The sequence below is a fragment of the Crocuta crocuta genome, unplaced genomic scaffold (assembly GCF_008692635.1).
Source record: "Crocuta crocuta isolate KB4526 unplaced genomic scaffold, BGI_CrCroc_1.0 scaffold130, whole genome shotgun sequence".
Taxonomy (NCBI): Eukaryota; Metazoa; Chordata; class Mammalia; order Carnivora; family Hyaenidae; genus Crocuta; species Crocuta crocuta.
Genome location: NW_027527920.1, coordinates 1,479,072 through 1,494,727, shown reverse-complemented (window position 1 = coordinate 1,494,727; position 15,656 = coordinate 1,479,072). Strand labels below are relative to the sequence as shown.

The 15,656-nt window shown below is 42.6% G+C and overlaps 1 protein-coding gene across 2 annotated transcripts in view; it reads right to left on the bottom strand.

Moving 5' to 3' along the window:
• Positions 1–15,656, bottom strand: part of NPTN (neuroplastin) — a 76,388-nt gene that overhangs the window by 24,093 nt on the left and 36,639 nt on the right. For both annotated transcript variants that reach the window (XM_077746004.1, XM_077745997.1), the window contains exons 2-4: positions 11,502–11,849; positions 6,501–6,672; positions 3,135–3,229 (exon numbers count right to left, since the gene is read on the bottom strand). In XM_077746004.1, coding sequence (XP_077602130.1) covers positions 3,135–3,229; positions 6,501–6,672; positions 11,502–11,849 — 615 coding nt within the window. The remainder of the gene's footprint in view (positions 1–3,134; positions 3,230–6,500; positions 6,673–11,501; positions 11,850–15,656) is intronic.

Here is a 15,656-nt window from a genome sequence, read left to right as displayed (position 1 = left end):
TTCACTCCCCATAGTGCTGAGCCCAAACAACACCCCAGGGAGGAGGTGCTGAAATGCAGTAAAAGCCAAATGGGGAAGAAAAGCACTGACAGAACAGGTGTTGAAGAGATCTGTCTAGTGTAAATTCTATTGCCCTCACACACTGAGTTAGTTACACCACAAAGAAGACTCTCAAGAGACTCCTTTCAACAGAGGCCACTCATGTTCCTTAAATCTCTCTTGAGTACAACCACCTCTTACCTGTATTACTCAGCAAATTTTTCAAGTCATTATGCTGTAAAAAGGTAACTGTCTCTTACCCCCACCAAAGAGGCACCAAGGAAATAAAACCAGAGTTTACATGAAAATGCTTCGGGAATCAATCTCTTTCCCATTCCCTTCCACCTTGCCTCCCTCTCTTTTTCCATCCCCCTCCCTCCCCCGCTCTCAATGCAAGGCAGTTTATGACCCCAACCAATTAGCTTAGAATATGATCCTGGGGGCGCCCGGGTGGCTTAGTCAGTTAAGCTCCTGACTCCTGTTTCAGCTGAGGTCATTACTTCACAGTTCATGAATTTGGGCCCCAAGTCGGGCTCTGTGCTGACAGCACAGAATCTGCTTGGGATTCTCTCTCTCGCTCCCCCGCTCTCTCTGCCCTTCCCCTCACTCACTCTTCCTCTCTCTCTCAAAAATAAACTTAAAAAAAGAATATGATCTTGGGCCTATGGCAAATCTTTTTAAAGTTAAACAGAGGGCCACCTGGGTGGCTCAGTCGGTTGAGCGTCCAACTTTGGCTCAGGTCATGATCTCACGGTTCGTGGGTTCAAGCCCCGTGTCGGGCTCTCTGCTGACAGCTCAGAGCCTGGAACCTGTTTCAGATTCTGTGTCTCCCTCTCTCTCTGACCCTCCCCTGCTCACGCTGTCTCTCTCTCTCAGAAATAAATAAAACGTTAAAAAAAATTTTCAAAACAAAAAAGTTAAACAGAAAAAGTCAAATGCTCAGTCTTTAACCACACTAAGTACTAATTATCACCTGAAAGACATTAAATGTTCAGCTGTCTTGTATCCAGGTGTTAGGTGACAGAGAGGAAAAAGACTGGAATTCCCTGTGAATTTTGAGAGACTAACATCTCTGTCCAAGCTAATCAAAGAATATGCCTAGGATTCAATGAAAGAGAATTCTCTTTAAGGTCTACTCCTTTAAAACCAGGCTATCGCCACCTGCCCCATCTTCCTCACAGAGCTGCGTGCAGTAAAACCAACAGTGCACAGCACACACAGTCACTATGGTAAGACGCCAAGGAATGTTTTCATTTCCTCTGAAATCACTCCTGCCTGCATCTTCCCATTCTCTGCCCCCTGGCCTACTACCTCCTATCTGCTTAAGAGAATGTGAGGAAAGATGCCTCGGGGGCCTCTGAAGCCCCTCTCTCAAGCACCCAGGGCAATGGAAAACCTCCTCTGTCTCCACTCCTGAAAGTACTGCTTTCAGGATAGAGCCAAATCAGCACTCTCACAGCGAAGCCAAGGACTAGGAACTGCATGTGATTACCCTTTAGGCTTGGGGAGGGCGGCGAACTACACACACCACTTTCCCACCCTCGCCCATCCTGTTACCTCCACACTTGGACTTTATCCCAAAGGTCCAGCCTGGAATGCTGAAGGGCCTCTGGTCTCTCATGGAGGAGTAAAACATCTCCCCACGCAGGCCAGCTCACCCAGGTGAGGAAAGACACATGGCAGGCTTAGAGAAAAGGCCTTCTCACACCTTCATCCTCATGGTGAACAAATGTGTCATCCTTCAAAAACAGAGATAAACCCAGAACTCTCCAATCAAATCCCAGGTTCCATGGCCTGTGTGGACTAGAACCCTTATTCTAGTGACTAAACCCTTTCGGGCATTTAGAATTCAATCTGGCAGCGGGAAAAGACACTGGTTGTCCTCATGTCAACTTACAAATTAGGGTGGTGTCACCAAGACACTACTTTCATTTAATAACAAATCATTGAAACCTTCTTTAATCTGACTTTCTAGTCTTCTAAATATTTTAAGAAAGATCTGATACCTGCTATTGTAGGTCCTTCCCATTTCATCTATTTATCCTTTCAGCGGCTAAGGCTCACCTATGGATTTGAAGAACAAATCTCTATCCTTCCTAAGTAAAATAAAGAGTGAAAAAAATAAAAAACCCTCATCTCTTCAGGCTGACCTCAAGAAGCACCCCCACCACCCCCTGGTCATTTTATAAAATGGAAACACCTAGGATTAAGAGTCAAGATCTGGGTTCTAATGCCAGCTCTGCCACAAGCCACTCTGTGACTCAGAGCTCATGGCTGTACTTTTCTGGGTCTCCGCTGCTTCTCTGAAGTAACACAGGAAAGCTGGGATTCATGATGGTAAGTAGCTTCAAATTTTACAGCTCTCTTGGCCCTTCTGGGAACTTTCAGCTACAGCCACATCTTTATGATGCCATGCACCCAGGGTTTATATTAAAATTCTAATGAGTGGGACACCTGGATGACAACCAACTTCAGCTCAGGTTGTCATCTCACGGTTTGGTTCGTGAATTTGAGCCCCACATCGGGCTTGCTGCTGTCAGCACAAAGCCTGCTTCAGATCCTCTGTCCCTTCTCTCTGCCCCTCCCTGGCTTGTGCTCTCTCAAAAATAAACAAACATTTTTTAAAAACTCTAATGAATTATCCACAAATAATTTATGGCCCAAATCCTGCTGGCCCATCGGAGATCTATGTAATATTTGTAAGGCACTATTTGTTCTAAGATATTTGCATAAATTGAACCATATGAAGCTGCCAATATTCAACCATCTTTATCATACAAAAACAGCAATTTCGCACGGCTCAAACTACTAAATTAACTTATTTATACCTCCTTAAAATCCCATGAGGTGGATTCTGCAAATGAGGAAACAGGAGCACAAAGAATCTAATAACTTGCCATAGTCACACAGCTAACAGATGACAGGGTTTGGATTTAAAACCTGGGCAGCTGAGCTCCTGAGCCTGTAGTCCTATCATAATGTATACTGCCTCCCATAATGGGAACAAGAACAGCTTGAAGACTGGGTGTCCAGACCAAAGTAGTATCTCAGAAGGAGAGTGAGAGGCTCACACTGTAGCCTCTGTTGGGTTGTACCTTTCACTTCAATGGTGGCATTTGCTTTAGGAGCACTGACAAAGTGATATACACAGTGGTATTCTCCTGAATCCTCAGCTCTCGGCTTATTGATCCTGCAGAGATGAGAAAAAAAATCAAGTAAGGAAGCTGGGAACAAATATACAACAAAATATACAACAAAAGAAGAATCAAGAGGGTAACCAGGGACTCTGCTCTCCAAACTGTGTCCCTGAATGCAACTCCCCTCCTCCTAACTAAAAGCAAAAACCTCCCTCCACAAAACAGTAATGTTTTACTCCTTACTGGGCACCTGCAATACAAAGATAGAATGATACATGCTCTCTAACCTTAAACAAGTAATCAAAATAGAGGGCTGTACAAAATACTATAGACTATATTTAGATATAGAGGATGGAGCCATCACCAAAAACTTTTTGCTCACCTTGCGGTTTTGTCAAATAAACAAGAGCGGAAAAAAAACCTTTTTTTGTGCTTCCCTAAAGACCCAGTTTTGGTCATCTTGTTCTTCCCACCCCATGTTTCAGTAACATGCCTTTCAGTAAGTCTACTCCAAAAGGACCCAAGGAATAGTTTTAAAAAAAAAATCTGCCATCACAGCACCAACTGCAGAGACGCAACTAAACTTTTAATACTTAAGTGCAGCTAAAACTCCAGAACCCTGCATCATCGTCATACCCTCACCTAGGCCACTTCCTAGCCCTGCTGGGCTCTTTTCAGTTTTTCAACATGTCGCACTAGTTCCTATCTCAAAACCTTGACACAAGATGTTCCTTTACATAGAATACACTTCCCATCAATCTTAGCCTACAGTCTTAGCATCAGTCTTGGCTCACATCACTTCTTCCTACCCCCAATCCAAGTGACATCCCCTCCATGATACTCTCTCTCATACTATACTGTCATTCTTCACAAGTGTTCACCACAACATGTAATTATATGTTTATCTAACTGTTTGATGAATGTCTGGTTTCCCAACACACCAAGTTCTATGTGGACAGGCACTATTTTGTGAACAGATCAATACCCAGCACCTGGCCTGGCTGGAATATAGCAAGGGGGATGAATAAACAAATGAGTGAATGACGGAGTGAATGTAAACTCAGAGTGCACAGCTACGCAGAGATCCCAACCAAGTTAAGTAGGGGGACAAGAAGAACTGTAGGAAGTGTGTGTGGCCAGAACAGCACCTCCTCTGAATTCACAGGGTGATCCTCAACAAGCTGTCATGTCTGATGACCAGCTTCACACCAGCTCAGTACACTATGGCCTACACACACCCCCAAACATATGCACAAAAGCTGGTGTATAATTACCAAAAATAGAGAAATCCACATCAGACTATTTGCAAATTGCAAAGCTCCACTGCACTTATAAATCCCTGAGAAAAACTCAGAAAAACCTTGACCACTGAGTGGCCCAACATATTTAACCACCTTAGTGTTCAATCACAAAAAAGAAACACGGGTTATACTAGACCACGGATGAGGAGAGGCACACAGGACTATTCCCAGGACTGTCTCAGCATACCCATGGCAGCCTAATATTCTAAAAGGACCCACCAAGAGTCTTCTAAATTTTATACAAGTGGCTGGCTCTTAAACCAATATCCACCCAACTGGAAAACAGACACAAGTCGGCTGCTCTTAGCAAATGTTCCAGAGTTTGAAGGAAGAACAGCAGCTGTATCTTTAGAGCTCAGACTGACTCTAAGTTCCACGAAAAGACTTGGAAAGAGGACTCCCATGCTTGAGCCCGTGCCTATGGGCTCAAAATCTCCCCACAACATTCCCATTGATTAGCTATTGGGAAACAATTAAAGCAAATGGAAAACATCCTCTAGAGCTGAGCAGGAGCAGGGTCTGAGACTGGCTTCATGGCTGACTAAACAGGTAGCTCAAGGGTTCATCAGCTGTTATTTTCACAAAATGGGAGAACACAGATTCCTTGAAAAACTGACAATGCAGAACACTCCTGGAGAGCTTCAAATAAACTAAGAGGAAGAAGAAAAAGAGGAAGAAAAAGAGGAGGAGGAGGAGGAAGAGGAAGAAGAAGGGGAAGAAGGAGAGGAGGAGGAGTTAAGGGGAAGAGGAGGAGCAGCAGCGGCATTTTATAAAGTCAGGTTCAAATTTATAAAGTTACAGTTCAAATCCATATGGGTGACATAGTACAAGACCCAAGAGAAACACAACTGGATGTCTGGTACCTTGAAAGAGTTATTAAAAAATACAAACTTGTAAAACTAAGAAACAGACCAGGAATATATGCCTTTCATTCCACCCAACACTTCTATTTGGTTAACCTTTTCCAAACTATGACTATACAGCTCAGGCTGTATTTCCAATTTAATATAAGAAGAAACTACAGTGGACAGATTAACTTGCCACTAAAATGGCAGGGGAAAAAAATGACCTAGATTCTAGAAAGTCAGAAGACCTGGAACCAACCCTTGCTTCTGAAATTTACTAGGTACAGTATTTGCCCTTGAAAACAGTCAAGTTATTACTCTTTGAGTTTTAGTTTCCTCACTTGAGAAGAGGAAGAGGATCCAGAAATTAATGTGGGTCAATTAAGTAAGGGGAATGAAAAGATCTCAGTTTTGCAAAATACTGCAGAATGTCCTTGCTACTATTGGGTACACGAGTTTTCCTGATCTCACTCCAGTGCACTCTTTCTTTTCACTGCATCATCCTGCCAAACAGGATTAGCCGATCCTTTTCAGGTTTTAATCACAAACTATTCTGAAAGGTGAGGTGTCATGTATTCTAGATATTCCAAAAAAGCCCCAAGTGTCTGGGTGCCAGGTTAGCTTCAGCCAGCAAATAACCCCCCTTTCATCAAAGGGATGTTTCCAGGCGACTAACCTTATTCCAGATCACTAAAGAGCCCTGTATGCACTGTTCTCGATCGGGTTATGGTCATATTAATCACTCCTAAAAGGGAACTCACTAGGAATTCTACCCAGTGGAAAAGATCACTTACGGTGTTCTTGCTCTAAAAGTCCTAAAGCAGATTTCAATTAGATTCCTCAAACCACTGGATTAAGTCAAGAGACCTGCATTCTAATTCTGACTTTCCTACTGACTAGCATGGTTACCCTGAGAAAATCACTCCTTATGCCCTCTGTTTCTCTATTATAACAGTAAAGGGAATACCTATAGCTCTCAAGCCTGGCTATTCATTGGAATCGTTTGGAAATCTTTAATAGATTCCTGGGCCTCACCCCAGATACCCTGGATTAGACTCTCCAGAGAAAGACCATGTGTATCTTGCGTGTCTCCAACATAACATAATTATAAATTATGAATGCCCATAGTAAGTTCACCGCTCCCTCCCATCTTCCTAGGAACTGTTAGTCCCTCTCACCTGTATTCCATGTTGCTGGCATTCTTGCGGGTGGCAGTCAGCTCTACCCCATTCTTTGTCCAGTAGCTGTATGTAAGCATGTGAGAGCTGGAGGTGAGGTTACACTGCAGGGTGACAGGGAGAACAGGGCTGTCTCGAAGAATGACCTCTTCACTGGTGACAATCCTTGGCTCTGTAATAAGAGTGCACAGTGATAGGGAGCCACAGCCTTCTGTTCTCTGTAGCCCTGGCCTGAGAATTGGATGGGGTAGGATGGGGAGACTAGAAGAAGAGGGAGGGCAGACAGGACCACATGAGGAATTTCACTTTACCACTTCGGAGGAAGTCAAGAAAGAAAAACAATGATTATAAGCAAATGACCACTAGCGCAGACAACAGCCTGAAGACCAGTTGGCCTAGACGTGAAAAGAATGGGAGTATTATGGGTACTTATACTGGCAACAATCCACTTACACTTTTGAACACCATGGTTTAATGATATAAGAACCACCGACCAATTCAGCTTCAATTAGAGAACCAGGCTCCACCTTACAGTTCTGAAGACAAAGGCAATATAATTTATATAAACTAATAAACTCCCTATGGAGTCACTAGGCCTTGGAACAGTAATAGCTATAATTAGATAATACATGTATGGCTTTTCCCACATTTAATTCTGATAAACCTATGGCAAACCAGCCACGGCCATTAATTATGCAGAAAAAGACAGCGTAGATCCTAAAAGCAAATTTCCTGCCAGAAGTCTATTGCATTTTCTAAATTTTGCCAAGGAAAAATTCTTAAGGAATCATCGCAGTTCTTCTCTCCAGCCGATATTTATTCCCAAACAAAACCTTTTCAGAATTGCTGTTTAAAACGCATTCCACTGTGTAGATAATATAACTAGAATGCAGTATATGTTGGTATCATGGGCTCTAAGCATTTTAGAGCTGAGATGCCCTTAGAGTTCACTGAACCCCACTCTTTAAGAGCTAGAGACAGAAAATGGCTTGTGCAAGGCCATAATTATTGTTAGTGGCAAAGCTGGGCCTAGAACATACATCAGACTGAATTCTCTATCTCTGCCTCCCTTTCCCAGCCCCAAACCCCCACACACACTTTCCACCCTACAGCAAGTTACATACTTCATCCTCTGGTTCTACCCTGGGCTTAGATAACCTGGGGTCATTAGTTCAGGATCTACAAAAATAACCTATTTGACCCAAATATTTTAGAACATATTGAGCAGAAATTTTGTAAGGCAACTCTGTCATTCCTGGAAGGTTCACCCTTAAAGCCCTTTGAATTCTACCACTATATGAAAGTCAAAATGTTTGTTTGCTGCCTTTCTGTTGTTGTTACTTATCTCTAATCTTTTCCCAGACTTAGACATTCTCAGGTAAAGTCTAAACTTTTCCCATCCACAATTAGAGGTATTTCCTCATCTATTATTTTTCTACTTTTTTCTCAGAAATTCTTGACTAGCTTTCCATTTCCCTGCCCCTGGCAACTCTGTAGCAGCAACCTAACACCATTTTATGCAATACAGTGCTGACTCTCTTGAGGACAGGGTGCTCTCCCTTCACTGGAACTAAGGTTTGTTCACTGTGCAGGGAGGAGGACAGGATGGAGAAGTCGTGGGACACCTGAAAAATTTAATGCCCAAGGACCTCCTAATCAGTGCAACATTTCTGACTATAGACTCTTATCAAAGAAAACTGTAGCAAATAAAGCAAATCCTCAAGTTTCTTCAATTAAATTGCTTCTCACTATTTTCCAACTCTGGCAAAGGGATAATGGTTATCTTCCATTCAGCACTGATCCTTACTGGTAACATCAAACAGGATCTCTATGTACAGATAATGGAGGCATAGCAGCCACTAAGACAGAAGCAGATGCATGTAAACACGTTAGCGCAGTGGTGTCCCACGGTTTCCAAAACACACTGGACAGAAGCCAAATCCCTGGGCCTTAAAGTCGAGCAGAACAGCTGCAAACCCTGCAACGGAAGGCGCACACACACCATCAGCAGAAAGCACCACAATTCCAAGAAAAATCAAAACCAAGCAAAACAAAAAAAGAGAGAACCAGTACTCCACAGAAAATAAAAATATAAAGGCAACATTAAAATCCAAACACACTTTTAAGTTTTTACTAAATTTTTATTATCCAATTTTATTTTCTGTCCCATTTGGGACTCTCCTTCTGGTTCTTCTCAGACTGTACTGAGAAAGGGTAAACTTTGAGAATGAGGCCAAGAGCTTCTAGATGTTTAAACACAAGGAGGCCAAAGTAAATGCTACTCTTACCTGTGACGATGCAAATGCCCACTGCAGCTCAGGGATATTAAGAAGTTGATGAGAGCAACCTGGTAGACTTTCTGCCAAGAATTCTTGGAAGGCAAAGGAAAGCACTTTTCCCCTTAAGTGTTAAAGATCCAGGAGAGAGTCAGCTGGGAGCAAGTGGATAGTTTAAATAGGTTTAAATGATTCTGCACCAAGGAAGGCTGTTGGGGTGTGGTAACCTCCCTCCAACGACCTCTGTGTATGGAAACCAGTGCCAACACAAGCTCCTTGGACATGGTGCCACATCTGCATTCTGCACCAGGATGAAGGTGGAGCTTTGGTTTCTGTGGCCCAGCAGTGCCCATGAAAGTCCAAGAGAGATGAACATTTAGGAGAAGACCCTAAATTTTTGCCTGCCACTGACTCCTACAGAGAAGCAGTGGATGGGAGACCCTACCCTCACCATCACACATGTGTAGAACATGCTATGGCCAGGGAGATTCCCTAAAAACTGGGCATATTTCTCATCCTGTCTTATTTTACTCAAGGAGTTTTGGGGGGAAATACTGTCAAGAAGTCATTTTAGAAGACTTCAACCTCCCCCTGGAGTCCTTGGGATGCTAAGATCATAAAACAATCCAATTAGAGTGAATTCTGGGTGTTTTTTAAAAGTAGTAGCAGCAGCAGCAGCAGCAGCAGCAGCTCAGCTCTCCGAAACAGTTAACTAGGGTTAACTAATTGATGGGGAAGTCTGGGACGAGACTGAACTGGCCAGGATTTGGTTCAGCCACATGCAGACACTTCTAAGTTAGGAAGTTTATTTCCAAGTAAAGTGGGGAAATGTTATGTATTCTCAGGATTGGTAATAAGGACCCCAAAGACTCCTCTTCTTCCATTCCCAAGGCACGACCTCTTAACTATGAGTCTACTTGAGTCAAGCTCCTGGAAATACCAATACCAAATGCCCAGCCCAGTCCATGCCTACAAACTTCTTTGTGGCCATTCGGGTAATTCTGCTTTTTATAAGGAAAGGAGCAGGGGGGGGGCAGGAGAAGGAAGCGTGCAAGGGAAAAATTGTTAAATAAAAGGAAAATCACTGGGTTAATATTCCCCATTTTCACATAGACAAGGTTTTCTTTTCCCCTTTCTAGAAGCAGGTTCTCTGATTGAACAGTGCCAGCTGCAGCAGACTCTCCTATCTCTTCCCTAAGGCCTCTTCTTTCCATAAGCATCTTCTAAGGAACTATAAAGGAACAACTAGCCTATCTTCTATATTAACTATATAGATAAATTCAGGGGCCATATCCTATTTATTTCTGTGTTATTACCAAGTTCCTCATAAATGTGTTTTTACTATTTTTACTTATTCTTTCTAAATCAATCAGTTAAGCCAGAACTAGATACAGGTCTGAGTCCTTGAAAAGAAGGTGAAAAATCCAAAGGCTCTTTCTATCAAGTAGAGTATGCGCCCTCAATTATAATCAGGTCAGATGTGGGGCTAGAACTCTTCGAGCCAGGAGCACTGGCTATGTGGTGGCTTTTCCCTCCTTCTCCTTCCCAATATACAAGTAGCAAGACATTTGTTAGAAAGAGAGGTGGCCACAAAAGTCCCTGTGTCCAAGGTCTTACTTATACCTGCTACAACAGATGAAGAGAAGAATTCTAAGCCAGCCGCTTAGCTTTCCCTCATCACTTAGCTGGAATTTAGTTTCTTCTTTTTTCAAAACACAAGAAAAGGCCAGTATGAATGGCTTCCAACTATTTCTGGGGTTGCCAGCTTCTGGGATGAGGAGCACTGTGGTCATCACAGTCAGTCATCAGAGTGAAACTCTTGTGAACAGGAAGCAGATGCAACTCTGACTCTGAAACAGCATGACGGGGTTTTAAAAAAAAAAAACAAAAAACCTTGTGTCACCTAGTGCCTAACAGCAAGACATGGAGGCAGTCTCAGGCTACTGGATAGGCAGGGCCAGTAAGGAGTGTACTGCTGTAGTGCAGGGCTGTTATCAGAGAAGCACGTGCCACTGTTTTAGAAAAGAAAAAAGAGCTGGAACTATGGAAATATCCAAGCTTACATGCCACCCAACAACCAAAACACACCACCACACCGCACCTATGGCGACATTCCCATCACAGAACAGGATGACACCAAGTCACAGTGAGGGAAGAGGCTGGGCAGACACAAACTTAAAATCATAGAGGTGAAGGCAGCTATTCAGAGAGCTTCAAACAGATGAACAGAAGAAATAAAAAGTAGTTAGACTGGGGAGAGAAACAAAAATAAAAAGGCACCAGAGAATAAATCAGCAAAAGGATAGCAGGAAACCTACTACAAAATTAAAGGGGAGGGAAAGAAACAATTCAACACTACCCTGGTTTAACTGCCTGGTCTGGTGAGTTTAAGTGGTTTTTTGAGCCTCCCCAGTTCTCCCTCCCCACCTCTTCCCATTGCAGATGATTTTGGACAGGCACGGATTTCCCCAAATTCTTTGTTCCTGAGGAGAAAGACACAGAGAAGGGTTGGGGGATGAGGGAGGCAGAAAGGACGGCAAAGAAAAAAAGAGTTGCCACAGTTGTTTTTATACACTACAACCAGAAGGGTCGTGGGTTTGAAAAAACGAAGACAAGGGGTGGGGTGAGCGATCATACTGGGGAAGAGGGAAAGGAAGCAGAAGGGAAGGGTCATCGGGCCACCTCTAATGACTACAGTACTACTACTGTAGGGTGCTGGACTCACTCTGAAGGACGCTTATGGTGGCCTGGGCTCGAATCCATGTTATGGAGGGGTTTTGCCTCAAGTCATTCCTCTTGGGGTCGTTGCTGGCCCTGCACTCGTAAGTCCCAGAGTCCTCCAAGGTGAGCCGGGTTATTCTCAGCACACTCACGCCGTTTGACCCGTAGGCGGTGTTTACGGTGACACGGCGCTTCCGAGCACCGTCCCACAGCTGTCTGAAAGACTCTGCCCGGTTGACTTCTGCGTACCACCACTGGATCTCTGGCGTGGGGCTCCCGACCACGTCACAGTACAGCTCAAAGGCGTCCCCAGTGAGCTTAGTTTCTGACATGGGCGACTTGACAAACCCAGCTAGAGGGAGGGGGAGCAGGAATGCAGTGACAGGCCAAGCAGAAAAAAAAAAAAAATCAACAGGTGTTAATAGTAATTTAAAGAAAAGAAAAAAGCAAATGAGTTGCAAAGAACAAAAAGGATTCATTTTTAAACTATAAAGATATAAAGAGACAGTAAATAGCATTTCATACAAGCTTTTAGAAGAAGAACCACCCTGGGAAGCTTATGAAGCAAAGGCAGGCTAATTACAAGCTGGGGCAGCCCAGGTGCTAGCCAGGCAGAAGCAAGCCCACTGGAAAGCATTTTAGCAATGGGCCCAGCTGGTAGGAACGAGAAAGCCTCAGGTCTCAGGGAAGAGTCTCTTTCCTTAGAGGACAAACCATTACCTTTTCAAATTCAGGCAAGTGATGAAAGATAAACACGAGTGGCAGTAGTTCTATATGCCAAGTCAGGATCTCTCTTTTGGATGGAGAAATACTTTGTTAGAGATGCAAAGTCTTTTGTGGGCCTCAACAAGAAATATTAACTGACCTAATGACACCTCCTCTTGGGAATCAGAGTCCAAATTTCAAATGAAAAGGTAGCATATTTCTCTCTCATACAGGATTCCATCCTGAGTTCAGTATAGACTTCCCCCACATCCTATTCTTCCCAGGGCCAGTGGCAAACAAGCAACCCAGCGGTCATTTGTGATTAAGTAGCCTCTTTCTGAATGCAGACATTCAGGCATAGGTAAAGAGAGTCTGTACTTCAGAGTGAGAATTACTATGGGTGTCAGCTCAGGAGTAGAACCAACAGTAACAGCAATCCAACTCATTGCCAATGGAGAGGCTATACCTTCCACAATTCCATAAGTTCATACAACTAGAAAACTTTCCTGAAAAGTCAGTCTTAAAAATAAGTATGGTACTTGACAGGCTCTATCTGCATAGTTTAGTTGCCTAGCTCCCAGAGGCCAGCTCATAAAGAATAAGAAACGTATAATGATGAATTAAATTTAATTCTATGGTAAAGGCTAGGCTTCAACATCATTGCCAGGCATTTCCCAGGAACTAAAGTTGATGCCTATTTCCACTTGTCCAGAATTTGCTTTAGGTTACATTCCCATAAGACCAGGAAGCAATGGCAGAAAGAGAATAGAAACCTGAAAATTGTCTGAAGAACATGGAGTGGGGTCCATAGTAAATTAAATCAAAGCGCAAGCATATTCTCTTTCACCCATTTACTCCACCCAGGGTCCATCATCATTTCTACCATTTCAGGCAGTATTCTAAGATACAGGGCAAGAAGCTAAAAGAGGTACTATACTCTCAGTGACTGCACAATTTCTCCTGGGACCGAGTTGGGCCCTCTGCAGTGAGCAGAGGGGGGCCAGGATCTACCAATATCAGGTTAAATACATTTCAGAGGAAAGATATGAATTAAACGGAACAGTTTTCCTACAGTCCAGAAGCCAAGGATGTAATGGAGCTGGCTGAAAATGGAGGTTGCTAAGTGGAAAATTTGTTTATATCCATAGAAGTATTTGCCTTTGGAGATAAACTCCACTCATGGACCTCAGAACCCTAAGAGAGGTGCTATACTTATTCAAGTAGAGGTCAAGTCCTCCAAATTCATACCAGTCTTTCAATTCATAAAACATGCAAAATGTGGGGAGGACAGGAATCCAGTAATTAACAGCCTTAGACTAAATGTTCTGCCTTCCAAATGCTATTCTAAACTACCTCTTCAAATCATGTCAGTTCCTTGTAAGGAACTATCTACCAGAGGCTCCACGAAGCCAAAAAGATGTCATTCTCAGATGCAAAGGAAGTTTCAGAATTTCAGAAAGGAGACACCAACCCCCAGCAATGAAAAGCTGAGCTCACTTCTAGGTAAAGTGGTAATCAAGGACTAATGTCTTAGTCTCAAAAACTGCCACCTGCCGACCTGTCAAAGTCAATGCCAACTAACAGAGGGACAGGTAAAGGAAGTTGGTTCCATTCATTTTACTATTGGTTTAACTACCACGGAAAACTGGTTACCAGGAAATCCTAGGGAGCAGTAAGAGGAGTACTCTATTTTAATCACACTCTTGATCATTAAGTGGAAATTACAAGTGCTCTTATTCTCACATTCTCTGTGAAATGGGAGAGTTTATGCCCTCTCCAACACTGTGATTATGCATAAACCATCCTCGACTTACAATAGCATTACATCCTAATAAACCCATTGTAAGTTGAAATTTTAAGTCAAAAATGCATTAATGCACCTAACCTACTAAACATCATAGCTTAGTCTAGCCTACCTTAAACATGCTCAGAACACTTACATTAGCCTGCCATTGGGCAAAATCACATAACACAAGCCTACTTTACAGTTATATAAGTATATAACTTTTATATATATAGTATATAACATATAGTATATAAATAGTATTTTATATGTGTGTGTGTGTGTGTGCGTGTGTGTTGAATATCTAATGTAATTTGTTGCATGTTGTATGGAGAATGAAAAACAGAATGGCTGTAAGGGTCCAGAACAGCCTTAAGTTAATTGGTTGTCTGCCATCGTGATAGCATGGCTGACTGGGAGCTGCAGCTTGCTGCTACTGCCCAGTGCCATGAGGGAGAAACGAATTATAGGTCACTGCCTGGGAAAAGATCAAAATTGAAAATATGGTGTCTACTGGATACATTATCACTTTTGCACCATCATAAAATTAAAAAGCTTTACACTGAACCACAGTAAGTCAGGGACCATCTATTTGAGTATGTTCTAGAAATGTTAGTGAGTTTGTTTTGTACTTTTTCCCCCCTTCTGAAATGCAGACTAACACTGAAGCCTCTTTATCAATCTACTGACCATGCTAATGTAAAGGGAATGCCTGCAAGTATGTCCAGAACCCCAAGAACACATCCAATCCCAATGTAATCTCAAATCCCAACACCACACAATTCAAAGGTAGCCAAGAAACAGCCTGAACACAATTCCCACTGCAGAGAACCAACCAAGTCTCTCAACCTGACACTACCACCCCTGGGCAAGACTCACTTCCTAAAAAGGAAAGAATGCTGATCTGATTTAATTTCCTACCTGCATACAGGAAAATGGGAGTAAATCAAAATAAAGGTTCTTTGAATTGGTAAATGATATGATGTATATTAAACAAACATATCTAAAAACAAGATTTAAAATCCCTTAAAACACTGACATCTATTTATGCACTCTCTGAAAGCTATTATTCTTAGACATGTACATCAAAAGGGAACACTTCCTAAGTATGTGTTATGTGTTAGACAATGTGCTAAGTACTTTATATTATCTCACTTAATCCTACACCAGCCCTATAAGATAGATACTATTAGAATGTCCTTAAAGATGAAACTAAGACCCCAAAAAATTAAGTTCTTTGCCTACAGTCACAAGTACAAGAGTCTGGTCTGGAATCCAGGTGTGTCCAAAGCCAAAGCATGGTCTCCTAATACCTTCCACAACTGCAGGCCATGTCCCTTACTACAACAGAAAAAGGTTTTGGTAGCTATTTAAAAGTTAAAGATATTTTGTGTCACGACTTAATAATTTCTGACTACAAAAAGCAAGGACGTGTCCAGTGGAATGTGCAGCACACTGTGATCACTAACTCCTTCAAATTATAATCCCAGTAAAGAATGGAGATAGTGAAACACAGGATCAAGGAATTTCCTAAATAATTGTGGGGAGGGGGGGTGGGGGAGTGATGAGAAAACAAAAGAAAAGATGGTTCAGAACCAAGATTACCCCCTAGTTCTGATGATTTCATCACCCTGCTCTTGAGAAGGCTGGCTTCATAGGAGGGAGAGTTTA